The sequence below is a fragment of the Pipistrellus hanaki genome (assembly GCF_964339955.1).
Source record: "Pipistrellus hanaki genome assembly, chromosome: 15".
In the NCBI taxonomy this organism is placed as follows: Eukaryota; Metazoa; Chordata; class Mammalia; order Chiroptera; family Vespertilionidae; genus Pipistrellus; species Pipistrellus hanaki.
The window spans coordinates 23,279,513-23,300,848 of record NC_140517.1 but is presented as its reverse complement, the minus strand read 5'-3'; the positions used below and the strand labels follow the sequence as shown (position 1 = coordinate 23,300,848).

The following is a 21,336-nucleotide window of genomic DNA, read 5'->3' as shown; positions in this document are numbered from 1 at the left end:
GGGCTGCGCTCAAAATTAAGCCAATTTGCACTTGGCTTAATGCCCAATGTTCTTAATCATTGTTGGACAAGGGTCCTCCGTTTCGTTTTGCACTGGGCCCTGCAAATTATGTGGCCCCTCCTGGCCCACAGCTTGGAAGTGGAGCATGAGAGAGAGGAGTCCAGGGTGGCCCGAACATTGACCTGAGCACCGGGAAGATGGCAGTGCCGTATCATAGGACAGAGGAGGAGAGAGGAGCTGGTGGCTGGGGGAGAGGCAGGAGGAGTGAGGTTGGAGTTGGTTTGAATGCCTAAGTGAGGTACAGGTAGCTTGTCAGACCTGGGTGTGGAGTTCAGGGGAGAGAGGCAGGGCTGGAGGGAGAAATGTGGCTGATGTCAGCCCAGAGATGGCATTTAAGGCCCGGAGATGGGCAAGGTGGTACACCCGGAACCCACTGCGGAGGGGTGGGGAGTCAGGCGTGTTAGCTTTCTGGAGCTGCTGTGACAAAGGACCACAAACCTGATGGCTTAATACAGAAAACACTTTGTCCTCTCTCAGTTCTGGAAGCCGGAAGTCCAAACTCCAGGTGGGGCAGGCCAGGCTTCCTCTGGAGGCTCCAGGGGAGGGCCCTGCCCGCCTCGCCCAGCTCCTGGGTGGCCAGTGGTCCTTGGCTGAAAGGTGGATCCGTCGCTCCAGTCTCCGCCTCCGCCGTCACTCGGCCTCTCCCTGAGTGTCTGTTTCCCTTCCTATAAGGACCCCATCATTGTATTAGCTCCCAACCTACTCCTCTGTGACTTAACTAATTACTTCTTAACTTAACTAATTACACCTACAGAGACCTATTTCCAAATGAGGCACCACTCTGAGGTCCCCAGAGGGTGTAAATTTGGGGGGACAGCATTCAACCAGGATAGAGGACAATAGTAGGTGGGTCCCAGGTGTCAGTGGACAAAATTTCAGGAAGTTAGTATGATCATTACCAAATGTTGCTCCTGGTGACAATGGACTGAGCCCTGGACATCGATTTGGAGGCTCCTGGTGGCATTACTGGGTCAGGGCAGGAGAGGGAGTGAAGGCCCCGGTGGATTGGGTTCAGGAGAGAAGGAAGGAGGCAGGAAAGAGTTCTTCTGAGGAGGGGAGGAGAGGGATGGGCATGAGCTATAAGGGACAGAGGCCCCAGCCCCTGTTTATGCTGATGGACATCTCTTAGAGAAGGAAGAACCAATGAGGAGAGGGCCAGGCTCACTGCTCATCTGCAGCCTCGAATCAGGGGGAGGGGAGGTCCTGTGCTCCGGGGACTCAGGCTAGAGCTCAGACTGTCTCTTTCCCGGGGCCTGCACCTGTGGGCCCAGGAGATGCAGGCAGGGAGGTGGGCCGTGCCGACATGGGCACTCTGGTGGCGAACGGGAAGCCTGGCTGTTGAGGAAAGTGTTGAGGAAAGTGTGGGAAGCCTGGCCTGGTGGGGAGGCGCCATGAGCAGCCTTCAGCGTTAAGTCAGCCGTGGGCAGCACAGAGCAGGAGTCACCGCTCTGCAAGTGTCCTGTGGCTGCTGTGACCAACTACCACCACCCTGGGGGCTTACACAGCACTCATTTACCCTCTCTCCTCTCTGGAGGTCAGAAGTCCAAAATGGGCCTCACGGGGCTAACGTCCAGGTGTCGGCAGGGCTGCGTTCCTCTTGGAGGCTCTCGGCGAGAATCGGTTTCCTGGCCTTTCCCAGCTCCTAGCGTAAGGTGACCAGACATCCCTCTTTTGGTGGGACAGTCCCGATTTTTAATAATTTGTCCCAGGTCCCATGTCCCGCGGCATTTTAAACAAGTCCAAAAAAAAAAAAAAAAAAAGTTTAAAATCTTTCCAAAAATCTGGACTTTTAAATTATTTATTTATTTATTTTTAAAATATGTTTTATTGATTTTTTTACAGAGAGGAAGAGAGAGGGATAGAGGCCTAGAAACATTGATGAGAGAGAATCATCGATCAGCTGCCTCCTGCACACCCCCTGTTGGGGATGTGCCCGCAACCAAGGTACATGCCCTTGACCGGAATCGAACCTGGGACCCTTCAGTCTGCAGGCCAATGCTCTATCCACTGAGCCAAACTGGTTTTGGCAATCTGGACTTTTATAAAATGCCGCGGGACGAGGGACAAATTGCTAAAAATCGGGTCTGTCCCGCCAAAAGCGGGACGTCTGGTCATCTTATCCTAGGGGACACTCGCTCTCCGTGGCTCATGGCCCTGCCTCCATCTTTAAAGCCAGCAGCATTCCTTTTCTCTGACCCGATCTCCATAGTCACAGCCCCCTCTGCCCACCCCCAGGAAATGTTCTCATCGCAGGGATCCGGGGGACACCTCGGGCCTAGATAGCCAGGATCACCTCCCCCCTGAGTCCTTCCCTTACTCACACCTGTCAGCTCACTTATTCCCAGGTTGCTGGGATTCCGACATGGACCTCTTTGGGGGCCATTATTCTGGCACAACCAGGAAACCCTGATTCTGTAGCAGGCGTTATTTACACACCTCTTCACTATATGTTCCTAAAGGTGCTGGGTGCTGGCACGTAGTGCTGCTTGCCAAAGGAAACTTGAGGTCCACCGTCCTTAAAATTCTGCCCATACAAACCTCTGTCCTTTTTGGAGCTTGGGCAGTGGTCAATCCATCTCTACACCATTGGGGTCTGTTTGATGGAGGTCAAACCATCCCTGCCCTGTTGGGGTCTGTTGGATGGAGGTCAAACCATCCCTGCCCTGTTGGGGTCTGTTGGATGGAGGTCAAACCATCCCTGCCCTGTTGGGGTCTGTTGGATGGAGGCTGCCTGTGCTCCCCAGGCCTAACCTTGAGGGAACAGGCAGCCTCAGAGGGAGGCTGGGAGTTCCTGCTCATCATGCCCTTTCCAAATTCTCCCGGCCCAGAGAATGTCAAGTTACCAAGATGTCAGCTCAAATGTAATTAGAAAGTGCAACACTGAGCATGCCTCTCTTTGCATCTCCCAGACCCGGGAGCAGACACAATAATTAAAAATACATTTTGCAGTCATGCTCAGGGATACCTTTCTGGTCTTTAAAACTCATCTTCAAGCTGAGCGTGGCTGTGAAGTCAGCTTTTTGTAACAAACACACGTTCTTGTCTGTTTGCAGTCCTTCCTCCTGGACCTCTGTGTTTAGTGTCTTCCCCACCATCTGCTTCGGCTTTCAGGTAAGCTCAGCTCTGCGTTGGTGAGCGTGGCATTGGCGGGCTGTGGTGACTCCCTGCTCCCGTGGGAGGGTGTGGCCTCCCCAGCAGGAGAGAGGGGTGAAGGCTCATTCTGGGATGTGACGGGCTGTCTTCCGGAGCCTGTGTGTGTGTGTGTGTGTGTGTGTGTGTGTGTGTGTGTGTGAGAGAGAGAGAGAGAGAGAGAGAGAGAGAGAGAGAATCTGGGCTCCGTGAGGTGTGATTTGCTGTTGAACTGGGGGACCCGGCCCCCACTGGCAGCCAGCAGCAGCAGCAGCAGAGAGGGAATTCAGCACCTGTCCCTCGCAGGACTGTCGCCACGCCAGGACACCCAGAGTTGTCCATGTCCTCAGCAGATCTCTGTCCCAGGGGCCTTAGCGAGGAAGCATCCTGCCTCTGGAGGCGTGAAGGCCGGGGGCTGGATGGTGTGCAGGGGGGCTGCGTGGTGGGGGTACGGGACAGAATGTCTGACAGAGTCATGCACTGAGGGTGGCCTCTGTGTGCGGTCCAGCCGAGGGGCTTCTGACAGCCGTGGGCGGGCAGAGCCAGAGACACCCTCTTTCAGGCACTGATGTCTGAACGGCATCTTGAAGAATGTGTGGGAGGCACCAGGTGAAGGGGAGGGCGGTCCAGCTGGAGGGGGAGGGGGAGAGGGTGTTGGGAGGGGAGAGCATGCCTGGTGGGGCTGCAGGGCTGTAAAGGGCTCTGCCAGGTGGGGTCCCTGAGGTGCCAGAGGGTATGGCGGAGAGTGTGGGCTCTGCTCCCTGCCTTCTGGGTTTCCCAGGCTCCTAGCAGGTGGCAGCTGACTCCATTCTTCCACTGTTTATTTTAGGAAACATTGGCCTCTCTCCTACCAACCTACCCACCACACACACCAATAGCAAAACCACCCGAAGCCAAGTGGCGCTGGCAGGGGAGGTGGCTCGGGAGTGACACCATCCCAGCTTCCCACCCTGCGCTTTGTCTTCCCTTCGCCGCCATCTGGCGCCTGTTGCTGTTCCTCATCTTGCGTTTTTTCTGAGAAACATTTTTGAAAAAAACATCTTGAAACGTTTCCATTTCTCTTTCTTATAAATGAGTTGATGGTATCACTTCTGGGGCTTAGCAAGCCATTTATAAGACATTCTCACATTTTTTTCCTGCACACCCAATGTTTTGAAAGATCTACAGCAGTGATTTTGCTGTCAGCTGTTTGTCTGGATCTGGTTCAATGGCCCTCCCTCCAGGGTCTGAGCACCATATGGTGGGGCAGGCTCCCACTGGGGGGGCTGCTTTTCAGAGGCTTCCTGGGGGTGCCCCCCTCACCTTTCTCCTCATTCCATTCTCCTAGCAACGGAGGCCTGGCTGAGGTTTCCAGGGACACGGATGCAGGATGGAGATTTGGGAAAAGATGTGAACTGCAGGGTGGGGGTGGGGCTGAGGCCAGAGGCCGGGCTGTTGGGGTCTGGCTGGGATAGTCTGCGTGGATGAGGCCAGGAAATAGAGAGATGGGGGGGGGGGGGGGGCAAGGCTGGAGGGCTATGCGAGGAGGGGCGGTCTCCTTGGCCTGGTTCAAGCACCACCACCCCCACATTTAGCAGCCCCACCCCCAGCGGCACGGAGCTGGTAAGAGGGGCCTGCGGGGGCAGAGTGGGTGCGGGCTCTGCTCCCGCCATCCCGGCCGCACTGGGGACTTCTCTGTTGTTTTTTAAACAACAGCTTTCTTGAGATAGAACTCCCATAGCATGCATGTCACACACCTGAAGTGTAAGATCCAGGGGTGTGGTGTGTTCACAGAGCTGTGTGACCATCAGCACAGTCGATTTTAGACCATTTCAGCTCCCGGAGAACCCTGAACCTGTTACCAGTCACCCCACCCCCCTCACCCTCCCTCAGCCCCTGCAGCCGTGAGTCTCCTGTCTCTGCCTGCCTGCTGTGGACGGTTCACGTAAAAGGAATCCCACAACGCTGGTCCTTTGTGACAGCTCTCACAGCATCCTGTCCTTGAAGCTCACCCCCCTGGTGGACGTGTCAGTGCTCTGGTCCTTTTTATGGCTGAGTCATATTCCACTGTTTGCTGATCATTCCTCAGCATGCACACCAGGCGGTTCCCACCTCTTAGCCAGCATGGGCGCCTCTGCTCTGCCTCCCGCCTCAGCGAGTGGCGAGCCTGCGCACAGCCACCCCCTCTCACAGGTGTGCGCAGGGCAGCCTCCCCTCCCCATCCCGGGGGACCTGCTGTAGCTTCCCTGTGGAACATGACCCAGGAATCTTGGGACAAACAGAGAAGGAAGGGCAGGGCTCATCCAGACCCCGCCAAGCCTTTTCCCCATTTCTGAGTTTGGGAGGCAGGAGGGGGGAGCATTGATCCACAGAGTTGAGGGTCCCCAGGAATTGGGGGCTCCTGTGAAGTCAGAGGAGTCCCGGGAAAGAAAGCCGAAGATGCACTGGTGCCCGGAGGCTAGTCTGTTCTAGAAGGTACATGCGAGCTCACTGGGGACCGTGTTGGGCTAGTTTCTGTGGCACCCAGACTTGCTGAGTCAGACTGTAAGATCTGAGTCCCGGAGAGCTTGCCTCCCTGTTGCCGGGCGGGTTACTTAAAGGGATGGGTAAGCGAGTAACCCCTGGAGCATCCCTCAGCGGGGGCCAGGCTCCCTGTTTGGCTTGAGACAGACGTGGTCCTGGATGCCAGGGAGCTGATGGTAGATGCTGAACAAGCAAAACCAAACTTGCTCACGTAGGGGGGTTAGGCGGGGGGAAACACGTGAGAGAGGAACTTGGCTGGCGGGGGTGTGGGGAGATGTGGGAACTCATGAGAGAGGAACGTGGCCTGGCTGGGAGGCTTGCCTAAGGCATGAGAAGGAGCTGCCAGGCCAGGAGAGGATCCCAGGGAGAGGAGACGGCTGGAGAAAAGGCCCTGCGGCCATGCAGGACAGGTGGGCCTTCTCAGTGAGTGAGAGGGGTGGCCCGAGCCTGGAGAGTGGGCAGGAGTAGATCACGCTTGGTTTTGGTCAGAAGTGCGTGAGCATGTGACACGACAGTGGGAGCCCTGACCCCTCAGGAGCCTGGGTAACGATCCCAAGCCCCCAGGGAACATCCAGACACTACAGCGCCTCTCAGCCCTGCCTGCACCTCAGGGCCTCCTGGTGCCGGTAAGACACCCTGCCCAGGGCTGCCCCGGGAAACAACGCCCCGGCCAGCTGGGCTCTTGGCATGGGCTAGAGGTATTTTATGTTAAATGTATGATGCTATAATCATACTATGATATACACGAATCATAAATAGGTATGCTCCTGTGCAGCCCCCCTCACCCCCCCAATCAGGAGAGAGAACATTGCCAGCTCCGATGGAAGGCTCCCTGGAGACATTTTCCACCGAATGATTTCCACCCCACCCACACCACTGCTCTTAAGCGGTGGTTCTCAATGGGGGCGATGTGCCCTCCCCATGGAAATCTGGCCCTTTTGGTTGTAACACTGGGGACAGATGTTCCTGGCATCTAGTGGGTCGAGGCCAGGGATGCTGCTCAATATCCCACATGCCCAGGAGGGCCCCTGCTTGGCTTGTATTTCGAACGTCACGCACAGGAAAATGTTCTTTCGTGTCTGGCTTCCTTTGCAAAAAAGTCAAAGCTGTGAGGTCCTTTCCTGTGGAGGTGCACAGTGCGTTCATCCTTACTCATTGCCGTGTAATATCCCACCAAAGGAACATCTAGTGATTTACGTAAGCCTCTTCTGCTGGGGGGCATTCGGTGGTTTCCTGTATTTGGGTCACTGGCACTTCTGAGATGGTGCTGGGTGGGTCTAACACCCAGCTACCCACTACGCCTGCCTGTCTTCCAGTGCCACGAGGCTGCTGTCTCCATCTACTGCAGCATGCGCAACCAGAGCCTGTCCCACTGGGCCCTGGTCTCCGTGCTGTCCTTGCTGGCCTGCTGCCTCGTCTACTCGCTGACAGGTAAGGCCCTGCCTGGGCCACCGGGGGAGGGATTGGCAGGAGAAATGGGAATAATGACGAGTATTTATAGAGAGCTTACAGTGTGCAAAGCACAGCGCTATGCAGTTTGGGTGCCTTCTCTCATTTAATTTTTAACACCTCCTAGGAAAGTCCCCATTTCATAGATGAGCAAACGGAGGCTCAGAAGGTCCAGGGCCTGCAGGGTCATGGGTTGGCCAAGGTCTCCAAACTCCATGTAGCAAAGCTGTGACCCTAACCCTGTCCCCTGTGTCCCCAAGGCCCCTCTCTGCGCTGTGCCCCCGCCTGCAGCTGCCTGATGGGACAGTGATAACCATGGCCATCTGGGTAGCAGTTTGCAAAGTCCTCTCTTGATGGATTCGGTGCTCAGACCTGTGCTGTATGCAGAAGGGTCTTCAAAGATGGCAGCAGTGTGGCTCAGAGAGGGGCTGTGGTTTGCCCAAGGTCACTGCATGCCCACGGCACAGCCCAGGCCCAGGCTCAGGCTGGCTTCTGGGTGCCTTCCTCCAGCCCAGAGGCTGGCTCTGTCATCTGCCTGTTGGGGCCTCTGACTTGGGAAGCCCTGGGGCTGCAGAGAATGTGTCAGGGGCCTTGGACACCATGGCTTCAAAAAACTTGCTGGGCGACCTCTCCCCAAGCAAGGGAGGTCCCTGTCAGGCTGTGGCCCCTGCGTAGGAGTGCCATAACCTGGTCACCATCCAGATGGCTCAGGTCAAGGGCCCGTAGGATCATGAGATTAAGGTTGAACTTAGCTCTTGGCCAGAGATGGGTGTCTCAGGACAGGGCAGGTGACTAGGCTGTGAGAGGCAGCATTGGGTTGCAGGCAAGGGACCTGGTGCCCTGTACCCAGTTCTGTGCGGTCTGTGTGATTCTGGCAGTTGTTGACACCCCATCAGGAAAATGGGTGCACTGTCAGTGCCTTTCTGTAGGTGCTGTCAGGGAGGGGTGACTGGCATGAAAGGGACTGGCACCGTTGTCAGAGCGCTGTGTGCCCCTGCAGTGCCCACTCTACGACCAGGCCCTGGTGGGCCATTGGAAGAAGGGTTCACGGTAGTTTTGCCCAGTGGGAGTTTTGAGTCAGAGGAACAGAGTCTCCCATAAGCTGAGGGCTGGAACACCTTGGGGAACAGCAGAACAGAGAACTCTCCCAGAACCTCCTCTCGGCTCCTAGGAAAAGCCTTACAGCTGGGAGAAGCCGGTGGGTATGTCAGAGTTGGGAGGGGCCCAGCCTTTTCGACTCAGCTCCCTGCCCCACCTCCCTCCCTCCCTCCCAGGCGTTTATGGCTTCCTGACCTTCGGGACCGCAGTCTCTGCCGACATCCTGATGTCCTACCCGGGTGACGACGGGGTCATCATCGTGGCCCGAGTCCTCTTCGCCGTCTCCATCGTGACCGTCTACCCCATTGTGCTCTTCCTGGGGAGGTGAGCTGGCTCGGGGTGGGTGTGTTCAGTGCAGGGCACTGATACGGATCACGGTTTAGCCGTGCCAGGCGTGTTGTGGGACGGCGTCATCTCTGCTCCATAGAGGAGTACACGGGTCAGGTCATTAGTCACTGGCCCAGCATCAACAGGGAGCAGCGTCAGCACTGGAGCCTGGTCTCCAGCCGGCCCTTGACCACCCACTGTGTGGCCCCTCGCTGCCGGCTGCCTGACACAGACTGACTGCAGGGTGTAGCCACCCCTGGTGTGGAACCGGAGCCCTGCCAGGTGTGCAGGGCATGCATGGGTGGGCCCTCTAGGGACCCCGAAGGCAGGCAGGCAAGAGGGCTGGAACCCGGAGCTGTGCGTGCCTGTGCTGGCGTGGCCTCCAGGTCGGTGATGCAGGATTTCTGGAGGAGGAGCTGCTGCCAGGCGTGTGGTCCCAGGGCCCTGGCCAACCCCTCGGGGCTGCTGACCGTCCTGTGGGTCGCCGTGACGCTCGCCATGGCCCTGTTCCTGCCGGACCTCAGCGAGATCATCGGCATCATCGGCGGCATCAGTTCCTTCTTCATCTTCATCTTCCCAGGTGAGGCCGCTTCCCGCTTGTTGTCTCACCCCCACACCCTCAATCCTGCTCAGCAGCGAGTCCCTGTGTTGGGGGTCCCTGTGTTGGGGGTCGGGGTCTGGAGGCAGGAGCCCGGTATAGACAGAATGGTTCCCAGCCCTGTTTCCGGGCCTGGCAAGGGCTTCCGGCTTTATAGACCTTCCCTCGCTAAACACCTCTGTGCCCGACACTCCTGACCTCCTGACCGGGCTCCGTTACTCCCACCGGCAGATGGGACCGAGGCCTGGGCGCCTCCCGGTGGCATGGCGAGCATGTAGCAGGCCCCAGGCCACCTCCCACCGCTGCCACTCGCTGCAGGACTGTGTTTTATTTCTTAAAAATGTTTTCAATGACATGACATTCATAAGGCCCAAAGGCACCCATGAAATCTTTGTCCCGCCTGATCCCCCCACCTGGAAGGCGGTTTCTGACAATTTCGTAGGAAACTTTCCCAATGTTAGTGAACCTCAAAATGTCCTGAGGGTGAACCGTGGAGGCCAAGGCCTCCGGGCCACACTGCATGGCCCTGAAAGCCCGTCTGCCTACGAGGAGGAGCCTGGAGGTGCTGCGGTCTCTGGGCGGAAGCCCAGCCCGGCTGCCCCGCCTCCGGGAAGCGCTTTCACATGACAGGGCTGCGGTCAGCCTGCCCCTTGGCCTCTTGGCACAGCTGCTGCCGCAATCGTGCCCATTTGGGGTCTGAAAGATATACGCGCCGGCCTCGGTGCCCATGACCTGGGTGGTGCCATTAGCTGGGTGCTGGGAAGGACTGGCAGGGACAGGTTTGGGATGGGGACATGCCATGGAGCTTTAGGCAGAGCTGTCTGGCTTCAAATCCCAGCAGAATTATTTGGAGAGGGTGCGGGGAGAGAAAGGAAGAAAAGCTGCCAGTTGTTGAACTCATCCCAGCTGTCAGGCCGAGTGTGGCCCTGCACATCTAACAGGGACCCTGGCCTGCAGCTGTGCATCAGTATCTGTGAGACTGGGGCTCAGGGGCCCAGGTTTCGGGGAGATGCTGAGCTGGGATGCACAGAGGCCTCAGCCACTGCCCTGTGCCCCTCGCCCCGAGCAGGGCGAGCCACGGGGCCTTGAGCAGCGGTTTAGCTGGCCTCTCGGGTCCCTGTGGTGTTGGCTGAGCTCTGAGAGCTCAGGGCCGCTTTAGGTTCCATAACGAAGAGCTGGGGACCCTGTCTTCTTTGCAGGTCTGTGCCTCATCTGTGCCATCGGCACTGAGCCCGTAGGACCACGAGTCAAGTAAGTGTCCTCCAGTGAGGGTGCAGCGTGAGCATTGGAAGGGCCCCGAGTGAGGGGAGTGTGAGCGCTGCAGGGGCCGGGGAGACCCCTCATCTTGCAGATGAGAAAACTGTTGGCCATGGGGGTAGGGCCGTGTGCACACAGGGAGAGGGAGTCTGAGCCAGGACTCGAACCCAGGCCAGCAGCACATGGCCTGTTATCTTTCCCCTCGGCTCTGAGGGTTGTGATCTGTGGTTGGAGCTTTATGTGGACTCGGGGTCTTCCTGACAAAGACCCTAGGTCACATTCACAGGTTCCGGGTAGATGTGAATTTGGGGACCATCACTCAGCCCAGTTCAGATGCTCTTAAGTCATAGCAGCCATGGCCTTGGGTCCCACCTGCAGGCCGGGGCTCTGTCTCCCACTGCCCAAGCTTGGCTGTTGTAAAGCCTAGCTCAGCCTGTTCCCTTCTGGGGGAAGGGTTTTTCTGGATGTGCCAAACCTGCCTGGGCTTAGGGATGGCCTGATGGTCTGGTGGCCCCTGCACGGCCCTTCCCTGTAACGCCCTTTGAAGTCCTGCTGCTTTTGTTCTGTGCTCGGTCCCAGCTCACAATAGGTTAGTGATGGGCTTTCATGGCCTTTTTAACTCTGGGGCTGCTTGGGGCCTTCTGATCCATCTGAGCTGCTCTGAGAGCGCTGCAGCCCGTCGCTATCAATCACCCCGCTCCCCGCTCTGACGGGTGCGTGTTTATGGCACCAGATTGCTGCTCTGAGATGCTGCTTGACGAGAGATGGTCTTTCCATGGCAACGGTCCTCGTGGCCTTTGTTAATGGGGCCAGAAATATCTCTGGCAGCCCTGCCATTGTGTGGGATCTCATTGTCATCGTTCTCATCTCGTCGTTTTGCCCTCTCTTTTGGTGACATTATGAAGCTCGAGATGTGGCCTTGGTGGCGGCCAGTTCTAGCCGCCTCTGCCTCCCGCACGCTCATCCCCTTGCCACTGTCCCAATCCCGTGTGACATGGGGCTTTCCTCAATTCCCTGATTTTTGGGGGCTTCGTCCCTCCCACCCCAAAAGGAACAGGGATGGGCAGGGAGTTTGAGACTAGTGTCTCCCTCCTCCTATTTCTTTGGCTTTGATAAAAAATTGAACAGGACTGAGGTTATGAGCAGACAGGTAGAGCTTTTTTTTTTTTTTTTTAAATTGCCTCAGGCTCTTTCTTTCCTGTTGTTTCAGAAACCCATCCCTCCAGGCAGGAGAGGGATACCCGGACTTTTTTCCCCCCCCAAAATCGATGACTCTACTGGGATTCAAATAATGTTTTCTCTGTGTGCGTGGCTTGTGTGCGCAAAACTCCCGAGGCATGAGTGCTGATGCGGGTTTGTTGACTTGGCAGGTGCTGCTTGGAGGTCTGGGGAGTGGTGTCCGTGCTCGTCGGCACCTTCATCTTTGGGCAGAGCACGGTGGCAGCCCTCCTGGAGCTCCTGTGAGGGCGGCCACCCTGGGCAGGCGGGGGCTTCCCTGGGCCACCCTGGTGTGGCTCCCTGGTCACCACATGAGACCGATGTAATGCCATCATAAAGATGCTGGAGAACCTGGTACCTCTGCGTTCTCCGGTGCTCATTGCGCTTCTGCTTGTCTGAGGGGCTCTGGTCCGTGGTGAGGGGGTGCCTCAGTCTCCGGGGCTGCCCTAACCAATGGCCACAGGCTGGTGGCTTGGAACGGCAGGCACTTATTCTCTCACAGTCCAGAGGTCAAGGCGTGGGCAGGGCCGCACTCCCTCTGAAGGCTCCATGGGAGGATCCTTCCTGCCTCTTCCAGCTCCGGGGGTTGCCAGCAATCCTTGGCTTGTAGACGCATCCCCCTCTCTCTCTGCTTTCCTCTCTACATGGCTTCTTCCCTCTGTGTCTGTGTCCGAATTTTCCTCCTCTTGTAAGGATGCTGTCATGGGATTCCGGCCTCCCTGATTCATCTTAAGTTACTGAATCATGGTCTACAAAGATCCTGTTTCCAAATAAGGTCACATTCACAGGTTCCAGGGATAGAACTTAATATTTCTGGGGTACACAACTCAATCCAGGGGGCTGAGGCCCAGGCATCCCTGCTTTGGGGGCACCAGGATCAAATACACGGGGTGAGGGTAGCACACAGAGAGCCCCCAAAAGGGGTTCCCGGTGGCATCCACTGGACACAGAGGTGGGCTCAGGCTGGTCCTCAGCCAGGGCACAGGGAAGGTGGGAGGTGCCCAAGGCGATGCATGCCCAGCACTGGCCACACAGCCTTGCCCTTGGCCCACGCTCCGATGGGAGAGCCCTTCCCTCCACTGGCTGGACCTGAAGGGCCTAGAAGACAAGTGGACCGTCTGTTCCATAGCTCCCTTCTGAGCCAGACCAGCTCTGCAGGGAGGAGTCACACCTGCGGCTGAAGATGGGGACAGAGGGCCTGCCTGGGGAGGTCAGCGGCACTGACCCTGCACGGGCCCAGCATGGTGCTGGGTTCAGGCCACTCCTCCCCTGGGGCGTCTGACAGAAGCCAGCATGCGGGGCTGACGGCCAGGACACCTCCCGCAGGGTAGGTTCTCTGTGTTGTGCAATGTGTACATGACCATGGGAGGGTGGGGGTGATTGGACCGCTTTCTGTGTTTTTCCAGCTTGTCCACCTGCATTCGTTTTTTTGAGATATAATTCACGTACTGAAATATTCACCCTTTGGAAGCACAGAATTCAGTGGGTGTTAATTGACGCAGTCGTGTTGCCATCACTGCTGTCTAATTCCAATCCGTCACCCCTGAGAAACCCTGCACTGCCAGCAGCCTCCGCCGCCCCCGCCTCCCACACACACCCTTCCAGTCCCAGCAACCACAAATCTTCTCCGTTTCCATGAATTTCTGCCTGGTCGCCTCATGCAATGGACTCGTGCACTCTGTGGCCTTTGTGTTTGGCTTCTTTGACTTTAGCATAACGTTTTCAAACCTGTCCATTTCGCAGGTGAGGCGACTGAGGCTTGGAAAAAATCAAGGCTGCCTGTCCTGAAGGTACAGAGTTACATTTCCTCATCTGCTTCCTCTCCACTTCACTCCTCGAATGGCCAAGGGGGTGGGGACTGCTGTGCCTGACCCCATGGGCACGGATGGGCCCTCTGCCCTCCTCCACTCTGGCTGCTGGTGGAGGCTCTGACCCAGGGCGCCTCGGGGACACAGGACCCCGTGCCCATTCCACCTCCCCTGCCACAGCCTGTGTCCACTGGCCTCCGTGGCCTCCTGGACAAGGACACGTGTCATGGCAGAACTGCTTAAAGTAGTTTCCCCTCCCAGTGCTGGCAGTGAGGATAGATGGCCAGTCACTTACTGGTTGCACCCATAACCCTTCCTGAATGGCCACACCGCTGGGCTGTGCTGGGGCCATTCACAGAGTCACAGGGAAGAACAAAGCAGGATGGGGAAGGGTTGTGTCAGTGTACAAATTGGCTTTGGAGTTAGACTACTAAGTTTTAAACATTGGATATCTCAAAATTCGGGAAGTTAAGAATCAGTTTCTCCACCAGCAAAATGGAACATGCTTATTGTATATGATGCAATGTGGGCTTAAAGGTGATACTGTATCTACAGCAGCTAGGGGGGAAGCCAAACAATAGTTTTATTTCCAGAAAACCTACGTTGGCATTGGCAAGTAAACACGGAGCTTCCTGGCAGCCAAGGGAAAAGGGGAAACATGAGGACACCGAGTTCACCCAAAAGCAGGAAAGCACATCAAGAAGGAAGTGGACTGACATTAAATGCTACAAAGAGATGAGGTGATGCTGTGTAAGGGGTGACAAATATCACCACTGGGGACAATCGTTTCTCCTTATGTGGCAGGTACAGATGTGATCCTCATAGGATGTGAGCCTCAAGTCAGCCATCATAATGCAAAAACACAATGCAGTCAAAGAAATGCACGCTGGGATGTCCCCCTCTGACGGCGGGCCCAGGAAAGGAAGGTACGTGCTCTCCCGTGGGCTGTCCTGCTCCAATACTAAGTGGTGCCCCCAAGTTTCCAACAGCCGCCAGATGAAGGAAGGGCTGAAGGGGCATCCTTGGACTTCACGCATGGGCTCCGAGCCCAGGACCTGAGCTGCCTGCCTGCCTGCCCCTTCCCAGGCCTGTCCCCCTTCCTTAGCCTGGGCATCCTTCCTCAGTCCCCGGTGAGAGCCCCCCTTCTTCCAGTCTTCCTTCCGGCTCCTTGGTTGAGGTCCTCTTCGTTCTCCTGACACCTGCCCAGGACAGCCAGGAGGGGGAGCTGAGAGGTGCCTGCAAAGTCCATGGCACAGAGCCCGGCTGTCACACGTTCCTGGTCAGTGGTCACACCTGTGCTGGAGTGGAGAGGCCTCCGTGTCTCATAGCCAATGTCAACATGGTCAAGAGGCGTTTTGTAGTCTAGGCCCGTAGTCAGCAAACTGCGGCTCGCGAACCATATGCAGCTTTGGCCCCTTGAGTGTGGCTCTTCCACAAAATACCACGACCTGAGCGAGTCTATTTTGAAGAACTGGCATTAGAAGAAATTTAAGTTTAAAAAATTTGGCTCTCAAAAGAAATGTCAATCGTACTGTTGATATTTGGCTCTGTTGACAATGCGTCTGCCGACCACTGGGCTAGGTGACTAGTTCTCTCGGAACAGCATGGGCTGCAGGGGCTCCGAGGCTCCTGGGGAAGCACCTTTCTGCTGCCCCAGGTGCCCAGGGACCTGCGCAGGGGCACAGCCTGGGGTGCTGCTGGCCCGAGCACCCGGGTTGCCCACCTCCCACCCAGGATTGCCTCGTGCCTCCGGGGGAAGGTTAGGGGTTTGACCTGGGTGTGGGAAGGGTGCGGAGTGGCCACTGAAGGCAGGTAGTTAACTTTTCTGTTTGGGCAGGTGAGTTGATTGGGATTTTTTTTTTTTTTTGTTAATTGGGATGAGATTTGTGTAACGCAGAATTAACCACTTTAGTGTACCACCCGGTGGCATTAGTACATTCACAGCACTGTGTAATCACCACCTGGGTCTAGTTCCAGACATCTCCACCAGACAAAGAAGCCGCACGCCCATTTGCAGTCGCGCCCTGCTTCCTCTTCCCCGAGCCCCTGCAACCAAGTCTGTTTCTGTCGGTTTATTTTCTAGACATTTTGTATGAATGGGATCGCACACGTGTGGCCATTGTGTCCGGTTCCTTTTACTTAGATTCTAACTGCGGCCCGCAGAGGAGTCTGATCCGGCCCGCCAGGTTTTTTGGGCAGTGAGCGCAGCCGAGGTGTTACAGTAGGAATTAGTAGTTCATATAGTCCGGCCCTCCAGCTCTCTGAGGGACCGTGATCTGGCCCCCACTTTAAAAAGTTTGAGGACCCCTGAGTCTTAGAATGTTCCCAAGGCGCATCTGTGCTGCAGCGTGTCAGCTGCCTTCCCCTTCCCGGCGGAATAGTCTCCATGGTGCGGGTCGAGCACCGTCTGTTTCTCCTCCCGCAGTTGTCGGCCTGCGGGTTGTTCCCACCTTTTGGCTGTTGGGAACAGTGCCGCCAGGAACACTTGTGCACATTTGCTTTAATGCATCTTTTCGATTCTCTCGGGTACCGTACATACAGACATACCCAGGAGCAGACCTGCTGGGTCATACGGTCGTTCTGTCTAACTGTTTGGGGAAGCGGACTGGGATTTTAACACGCTCATCTGAGCTGTTTGTCCCCGCATGTCCATGTTGTGTGGTGCCGGGGTGAGGATACCTGATTGGAGGAAGATAGCTCTGGGTTTGGGTATACCTGCTGTGTGACCTCTGGTGAGTGGCTTGCCCTCTCTGTCTCCGTGTTCTCACCTGCTGATCATACGATGGCATAGGCAGCTCTGAGGGAGTCACTGCCTCCCAAGTGCCTGACTCCGATGTGTAAATTAAGTGGGAGCTCTCATACCTTTTAGGGTTGAAATCTGTTCTCTTCAGAGCCTGTTTCCACCCACTCGGAATCGAGGAGGCTCTGAGTTGCTTGTGGGCTGCGATCACAGAGGTGCTGCCACGTGGGGAGAGCTCGGGCGGCGCTGTGATGTGTGGAGGAAGTGGAACATGCCCAGCTGGCAGTGTTCCTCAGCTGCACCCCGAAGAGCCTCAGCCCCTGGGAATAGTCCTTTTTAAATAGCTGGTCTGACTGGAACGGTCCCAGCTTCTGGGCGAGGTGGGCCGATGCCGCCAGCAGGGCCTCGTGCAGTGGCCTTATCGTGAGCCAGGCAGTTCCTCATCTTCAGAGCAGGGGTCTTCTCCCCACTTCGCAGATGAGGAAGAGAGGCTCTGAGGGGCTGGCTGCAAGGAAAGTTGGCTCAGAGATGCACCGCTGGGACCCGAATTAGCATTTCACTCTTCCTACAAGCCCATGTTGCGTTTTGTGTTACTGCTATCGCGTGAGCCGGCAGCATCAAACCTTAGGAGGAGGTGGCAGGGGTGGCAGGGTTCCAGGCAGCCAGAGGAGGCAGCGTGGGCAGGGACCTCGCCCAGTGGGATGGCTTTCATCACAGCACGTTTCACAGGCTGGCTGCTCCTGGCTGGGGCAGGAGGTGGGAAGACACACATCCCTGGTCCCACCTCCCCAGGGCTCCCACTGGGCCCAGCTCACAGCCACCAGGTTAAGCCCGTCTCCCTCCTCCTCCTCCTCCCCAGGCCTCTGCTGCTCTCAGTGTCTGTCCCCCGCCTGCCCGCTCTCCATTCTGCCTGCTTTGCGCCTTGAGATTGTGTATGAGTCTTTCCTGATAACCAGGACAGGGAAATGGAAGCAGGGATGTCAGAGAAGTTCCAGAATAGGACTTAACTGTTATCTCACGTCCAGGGCCTTGGTCTCCTGCCTTGCTGGAAGAGCTGATGGACAGGTGGGCACGATTAACTGTGCCCTGAGGTCTGGCCTTTGCGCCCAGCTCCAGGGAGGTCAGCTCTGGACCTTCCTGATAGGAGCGTCTGTTTACCCGAGGGGCTGGACCCAACGAGCTCCCATCACCCGGCTCCGTGAGCATCCCTGGTTGGCAATACTCCGTAAAGCGTCACCGTGAGAGAGGGAGAAAGCCGCTTTCTATACTGCCACCGGGAGGACGTAAGTGTGGGCTCTGCGCCTGCCGCTTCCCTTTGCTGCCATCATCTGTGACCGTGGCCTCGTGGCCTCGATGAGTCCTAGGGAACGGCTGGCACTGGGGATGGTCCGGAGGACCCTGACTTGGTGCCGGGCACAGCCTTGTTTGTTAAAACAGGGTTCGTGCCTCTATTTTGCAGATAAGAAAACGGAGGCTCAGGGTGACATGGCTAGTGAGGGCCCCGGCCTCCCAGGGACTTCCCTCCCCCAGCTGTTATCACTGAAAACAAGCAGAAGCACAGCCCGTGACTGTTCCCAACGGGAGTTTATTTTGTGCTTATCCCAGCGGCGGCTGCTGGCCTAGCGTGGCACTGGCTGTGTGGGCGCTACTGCCGTGTGCAGACTGGGCACAGGCCTAGGTTGGGCACTACAGGGTGTTGACTCCTACCAGGTAGAGGAATGTAGACCGGGAGCGGAAGAGGCGGAGGGAGGGGTGTGGCCTGCGAGGAGTGAGGCCAGGAAAGGCAGGTGCAGTGGGGGGTGAGGGTACCGGAGAAGGGGGTTCGCCTTCACTTCAAACAGTGGGGAAATACATTCTCGTTTGGAAGTATATGGAAAAGACCGCTCATGTACCAAAGTTTCTAGAAAAGAGGGGGCGACCTTTGTAAGAAGAGAGGGAGGGAGCCAGGCTCGTCCGCAGGGCGTTGGGGAGCAGGTCAGTCTCGGCCCACTGTGCACCAGGCAGCTAGTGAAGGGCAGGAGAGAGGCGGTAAGCAGAGAAGGCTGTTGGGGACAGTAGCCCCTCCCCTGTGCCCCATGGGCGCTGCAGTGAAGGGCAGGAGAGCAGCGCCTGCAAGCACATCCCTCCTTCCCTCGGGCCCCCGCTGGGCGGGCTGGGCTGTGAAGGTGGGGGCCTGCCCTGGACTGGGGGGCCCATGCCAGGACTCTGGGCCCACCTCCCTAATGACCTCGGCCTCCGGTCTTGCCTGAGGCCCTGTCCTGCGGCCTCTCCCGTTGTTCCAAGGTTGTAGGCCAGCCTGTGTCTCTGCCCTGCCCCCCTCACCTCTCGGACCCTCTGCACACCGGGCACTGATGCTGAGCACCCGTGTGTGGACTAAAACTCCTGGCAGCTAAGGGGGCAGGATAAAGGGTCATTGGAAGATTTGGGCCTTGCCCTTTAACGCGGCCCTCTGTGGCTGGCAGAGGCTGCTGCTCCTGTGGGCACAGGGGAACCCCCAGTGCTATCCCAGGCCTCCCCCACCTGCCCTCTACCTGGCACTGAGATCCGGGAGAGGGCCTCCGGCTGGCTCAGCGTGTCCACCTTGACGTGCCGGAACGCCTTGCACACGGGGCTCTGCAGGTGCCTGTAACCCACGGGGCAGTGTGAGCCCTGGAGGCCGGGGGCCTAACCACCTGACGTGGGCTTAGCCTCGGGGGTTTGCCATCATGTGAAGATAGGAAGGCTGATCTGTGGGGCCGGAGAGAGTGAGGGGCGGGTTTGGGAGGGAGAGGAGCCTGTTTCTTGCCTCAGTGAGCATCGTTAATGAGATCGCTTTCCTGGGTTTTTATCCCCAAGGGCAGCAGCTTTCAAACAGGAGTGGCCGTGGCCTCAGAGCCCAGGGCCAGGGCCCTGCATTCAGAACCCCGCTGAGGGGGTCACAGCCCACACTGAGACATGCTGCCTCCCACCAGCTCCAGGGCTCAGGAAGCCCGCGTGCTGGGTGCCGCTGGGACGGGGCTCACATCACCCTCCCCTCCACTCTGTCTGGGATGAGGACAGGGGCTAGTGTTAGTGGACCTGTGTGCTCACCTCTTCCACTCCTCCTCCGTCTCCCAGAACTCGTACACCACGAAGGTGAAGCCGTCCGACAGCCTCCCAGCGGCGATGCTGCGAGGGGAGAGAAGGGGCTGGAGGCAGGAAGCCTGGGCTGCCCTCCTCTGGAACTCGGTTCCCTCACCCCCACAGCCTGGCTACAGGATACCCTCAGACCCTGGAAATGAGAGCCTGGCAGTGTGCCCCCCGCCCGAGGCCGTGAGCCACAGTGCTCCTGCCTTTCTGATGGGAACTCAGCGCCTGCGGGCCAGCACCTGTCCCACCACAGAGCAAGGCCTGGCCCCAGGCAGTGGCCAGATCATGTTGGCTGAATGAATTACAATGAGATGTCATTTTAAAGGCGGAATATTCTCTCCTGTCATGCTCTCCTCCATCATCTCCTTCATTTAATTCTTAACCCTGTGAGTCAGAATTGGCCAACTGAGGCTGGGGCAGGCCCAGGTCACTCCTGCGTTATCCCTGTGAGGGCAGCAGCCCCCTCACCTTGATTTACCTAGGACTGGGGTGCTTCCCAGAATGCGGCAGAGCTGGGGGCTCGGAGGGCTGACTGCCACGCTTACATCAGCGCCAGCACCGCCCCGCTGGCCTCCGCTCCCACGGCTGCTCTTTTCCCACACTCAGCAGAACCGCCCTCCAGGAGAGCTGTCATGGTGGCGGCTGCTGTGTAATTACAGGCAATCCCAGGTTCGCCACCAGGACAGGCGCGGGGAGGGAAACCAGGCTGCTAACAGTATCATTAGTTCATTAGGCTCCGGCTAAAATTACAGGTGCCCGCGGGCTGGTAATCGGATGAGAGCCAGGGGGCCGGGGACCGTGCCGCCCACTGAGCAGAGGTAGTCGTGGCCTTCCGCCAGAGCCAGAAAGCGCTGCTTACGGGCCCGCCTCTGCGACAGATGAAGGTCACAGAGCAGCCTGGTGCGTCTAAGTCTGTAGCTGCAGCAGAATGAGGCACTGATTGGGTTTTGGGGGTGGGGTGTCTGTATGGGCAGGAAAACACAGCAGGCTGGCATGGGGGTACAGGAAGGACGCAGAGTGTGAAGCCCTACTGCGTGCTGCCTGTGTGCAGAGGAGGGCAGCTAGGCCCCTCTCCGCTCCACCCCACCCAGCCCTTGGCCCTTTGAAACCTCCCCCTACCCCTGCTGTGAGCACACCCCCCCTACTGTGGCTTCCGGTGCCATCTGGACGCCCACCACTCCCAGCCCGCCCTCTCCCAGGCTCTCCACACTCCTACGCGGCATCTCGAATTTAATCCGACTCCCCCACGCCAGCACGTCTGACCTCCCTGCCTCCTCTAGGTCATCACACGACACCAACCTCTCTCGGGTTTCTGAAGCCAGACAATCTCAGAGGCCGCCTCGTCTCCGCCCCACACCCCTCCCTGTTCTCCAGAACAGCTCTCAGCTCTACCCAAGGCCACGCCCCTCCCTGGGTGACCGCAAGGCCCCTCCCGGGCCCCTGCTGCACACAGAGGCCAGCCCGTGTCTCTCTCCTGCTTGCACATCTCCAACACGGTCCACTGTACTCCAGACGAGTGCGTCCTGCCCGCCACCCCGGGCCCCGCCCTGCCACCTCGTCCAGACGTACCTGCCTGTTCTCAAACATGGCACCTTGCTGCCTCCCAGGCAGTGGCCCCGGCTGGCTCCAGCCCACACTGCCCTTCCTCAGACTCCGCTGTCCGCATGCTCCATACACAGGCCTCGGTGCACACACAGACTCTCCCCTCCCCAAGCCCCTTCCTTCTCTGGAAGGACCCTGCTTCCTGGCCTCTGCACACCCATCACCTCCAGCACCATCCCTCTTCCTCTGCCCTCTCCCGCACCTAGATTACATGCTCAGTAAGAGCAGTGCCCGCTTCACGCTGCACCCCAGCTGGCCCCCCAGGGAGAGGGTGCAGAAGGCAAACTGGACAAGGAGGGTTGGGGCAGAGAATGGCACAGAGGCCACGGGTACTTCCTGGGCACAGGTGGGTGGGCCTGGGACAGGAGAGGGCCCCGCGACTTGTGCCAACAGCCCTCTGGGACCACCCCCAGGGAGGGTGAGAGCTGTCGTCTTTTGTG

At 57.7% G+C, this 21,336-nt stretch overlaps 2 protein-coding genes across 8 annotated transcripts in view; one reads left to right on the top strand and one right to left on the bottom strand.

Moving 5' to 3' along the window:
• The window catches only part of SLC38A8 (solute carrier family 38 member 8), a 34,340-nt gene that overhangs the window by 8,999 nt on the left and 4,005 nt on the right, over positions 1-21,336 (top strand). For 2 of the 7 annotated variants that reach the window (XM_084905586.1, XM_084905580.1), the window contains 8 exons: positions 3,114-3,171; positions 7,008-7,122; positions 8,415-8,562; positions 8,880-9,145; positions 10,363-10,414; positions 11,791-12,965; positions 13,382-13,428; positions 14,040-15,584. In XM_084905586.1, the coding sequence (XP_084761712.1) occupies positions 3,114-3,171; positions 7,008-7,122; positions 8,415-8,562; positions 8,880-9,145; positions 10,363-10,414; positions 11,791-11,884 (733 nt within the window). In that variant the 3' untranslated portion in view covers positions 11,885-12,965; positions 13,382-13,428; positions 14,040-15,584. Of the gene's footprint in view, positions 1-3,113; positions 3,172-7,007; positions 7,123-8,414; positions 8,563-8,879; positions 9,146-10,362; positions 10,415-11,630; positions 13,429-14,039; positions 15,585-21,336 lie in introns of those variants that run through there. The other 5 variants (XM_084905584.1, XM_084905582.1, XM_084905581.1 and 2 more) reach the window with 5 other exon arrangements.
• The window catches only part of NECAB2 (N-terminal EF-hand calcium binding protein 2), a 30,287-nt gene continuing 26,702 nt past the window's right edge, over positions 17,752-21,336 (bottom strand). The window contains exons 11-13 of the mRNA XM_084905599.1: positions 19,256-19,333; positions 18,718-18,809; positions 17,752-18,190 (exon numbers count right to left, since the gene is read on the bottom strand). Coding sequence (XP_084761725.1) covers positions 18,162-18,190; positions 18,718-18,809; positions 19,256-19,333 — 199 coding nt within the window. The 3' untranslated portion in view covers positions 17,752-18,161. The remainder of the gene's footprint in view (positions 18,191-18,717; positions 18,810-19,255; positions 19,334-21,336) is intronic.